The sequence below is a fragment of the Penaeus monodon genome, chromosome 1, assembly GCF_015228065.2.
Source record: "Penaeus monodon isolate SGIC_2016 chromosome 1, NSTDA_Pmon_1, whole genome shotgun sequence".
Classification (NCBI taxonomy): Eukaryota; Metazoa; Arthropoda; class Malacostraca; order Decapoda; family Penaeidae; genus Penaeus; species Penaeus monodon.
The window spans coordinates 40,439,118-40,440,784 of NC_051386.1; the positions used below are offsets into that span (position 1 = coordinate 40,439,118).

The following is a 1,667-nucleotide window of genomic DNA, read 5'->3' on the forward strand; positions in this document are numbered from 1 at the left end:
GACACGTAGGACACTGCTGGCCATCCACTGCATCCTGACCTATCTCTAGCCGTCTCGACTACGTCTTGCCACTGGACCAAGAGAGGAAGGGACGAGAGAGTGAGGCTGACGATCTGCGCAAATCTCCCTCACTTAAATCCAAGTCTGCATATGTATGTGTATGTGTCTGTTGTATCAGAGGAGTCAGGCAGGCACACACACACACACACACACACACACACACACACACACACACACACACACACACACACACACACACACACACACACACACACATATATATATATATATATATATATATATATATATATATATATATATATATATAATTCTGTCTTTTCTTATGTATACATAAAAGTTCGCACTGATATCAGTTTATCATGTGTGTTTATGTTTACCTTTTCCATTTCTGAGGCGATTATTATATTGTGGCGAAGAGCGACCTTTTGAAGCATAATATCACAGATGAAAAAGAATAATTACTATAATGGTGATGATAAATTAATGCCAATGCTGATGATGATATGATGATCACTGGAAAAAAAAAAGTTGTACGCGAGTGGTTTGCTTGTGGTTATGATGACGTAGAGTTATTAGAAGTTTATATCAACAGTGTCATCATCCTCTTCATCATCGTTATAATTATGAAGATGATGATGAGGGTGATGCTAATGATATTTATAATAATTATGATACTACTACTACTAATAGTGTTAATAACAACGATTAATAATAATGATGATAATAGTATGATTATAGTTACAATGAAACTACAAAACCAAAAACAAAATAGCTACAACAATAATAATGTAAGTAATTATAATAATTGATATAATAACTTTCAATATTATTTTTATTTTTCCAAAAGACGTCACTTCGACGCACGCACAGACATATTCAAATTGGAAATACATTCATATACTACAGAAGTGCTTTAAAAAAAAACGAATATTTTACCCTTTCACACTCCCTTTCATTGTCTATCTGTCTAAATTTTTAAGTGTTTCATTTATATTTATGTACCTATTTTAATGTTTTTTTTTCCACACCGTATCTCAAAAACAAATCACAAATGAATGAAAAATAAAGTTTCATAAAAAAAAAAACGGAAAATGAGATCGGTAAAAATGCAGACACTTACCAAACACGCTGCCGCAAGTGGGTACTAATGGATACAGTCTTGTGGCTGAATAGGGAGTTGTTACCTATCGTTCTTTGGCTCTTACCTATCAACCGGTTGCCCCAAACTATCATACGTATTTCCCCCTCTTGTACCTTTGTGTTATCACTACATTCAGACATGTATAGAGTTTTTGGGCATCTGCGTTAGTGGGTGGTGTATACTGGTGTATGATATGGGTATGGTTTTCACCTGCAGGGGAGATCGATGAAGTGTTGTTTATTCGTACGTCTGGCGTGCAAATCCTAGACTGGAGGTACCTGTTGTCAAGGTTCTAGACATGCTTTCTCATCCACACCGCCCATGGCAACCAGGGAGTCAGTGTGGAGTGAAGTTTAGCTGCTCGCCTCCTGGCAACAAGGTTAACCCGATGAATTCTAGGGCAATAAACGAGAGATTGATTGTTTCGATGTTGGTGCGTTGGAATCACACGCTGGCCGACGCGTGCCAGGGTGACGAGAAACGTTTATTTTTCTGATTTCGTTTT

General features: G+C 37.0%; 1 protein-coding gene across 2 annotated transcripts in view; it reads right to left on the minus strand.

Moving 5' to 3' along the window:
- Nucleotides 1–1,317, minus strand: part of LOC119572464 (argininosuccinate synthase-like) — an 18,858-nt gene extending 17,541 nt beyond the window's left edge. Inside the window, exon 1 of one of the 2 annotated variants that reach the window (XM_037919577.1) lies at nucleotides 1,142–1,317. In XM_037919577.1, the coding sequence (XP_037775505.1) occupies nucleotides 1,142–1,302 (161 nt within the window). In that variant the 5' untranslated portion in view covers nucleotides 1,303–1,317. The remainder of the gene's footprint in view (nucleotides 1–1,141) is intronic. The other variant, XM_037919583.1, reaches the window with a different exon arrangement.
- Between the last annotated feature and the right edge of the window lie 350 nt (nucleotides 1,318–1,667).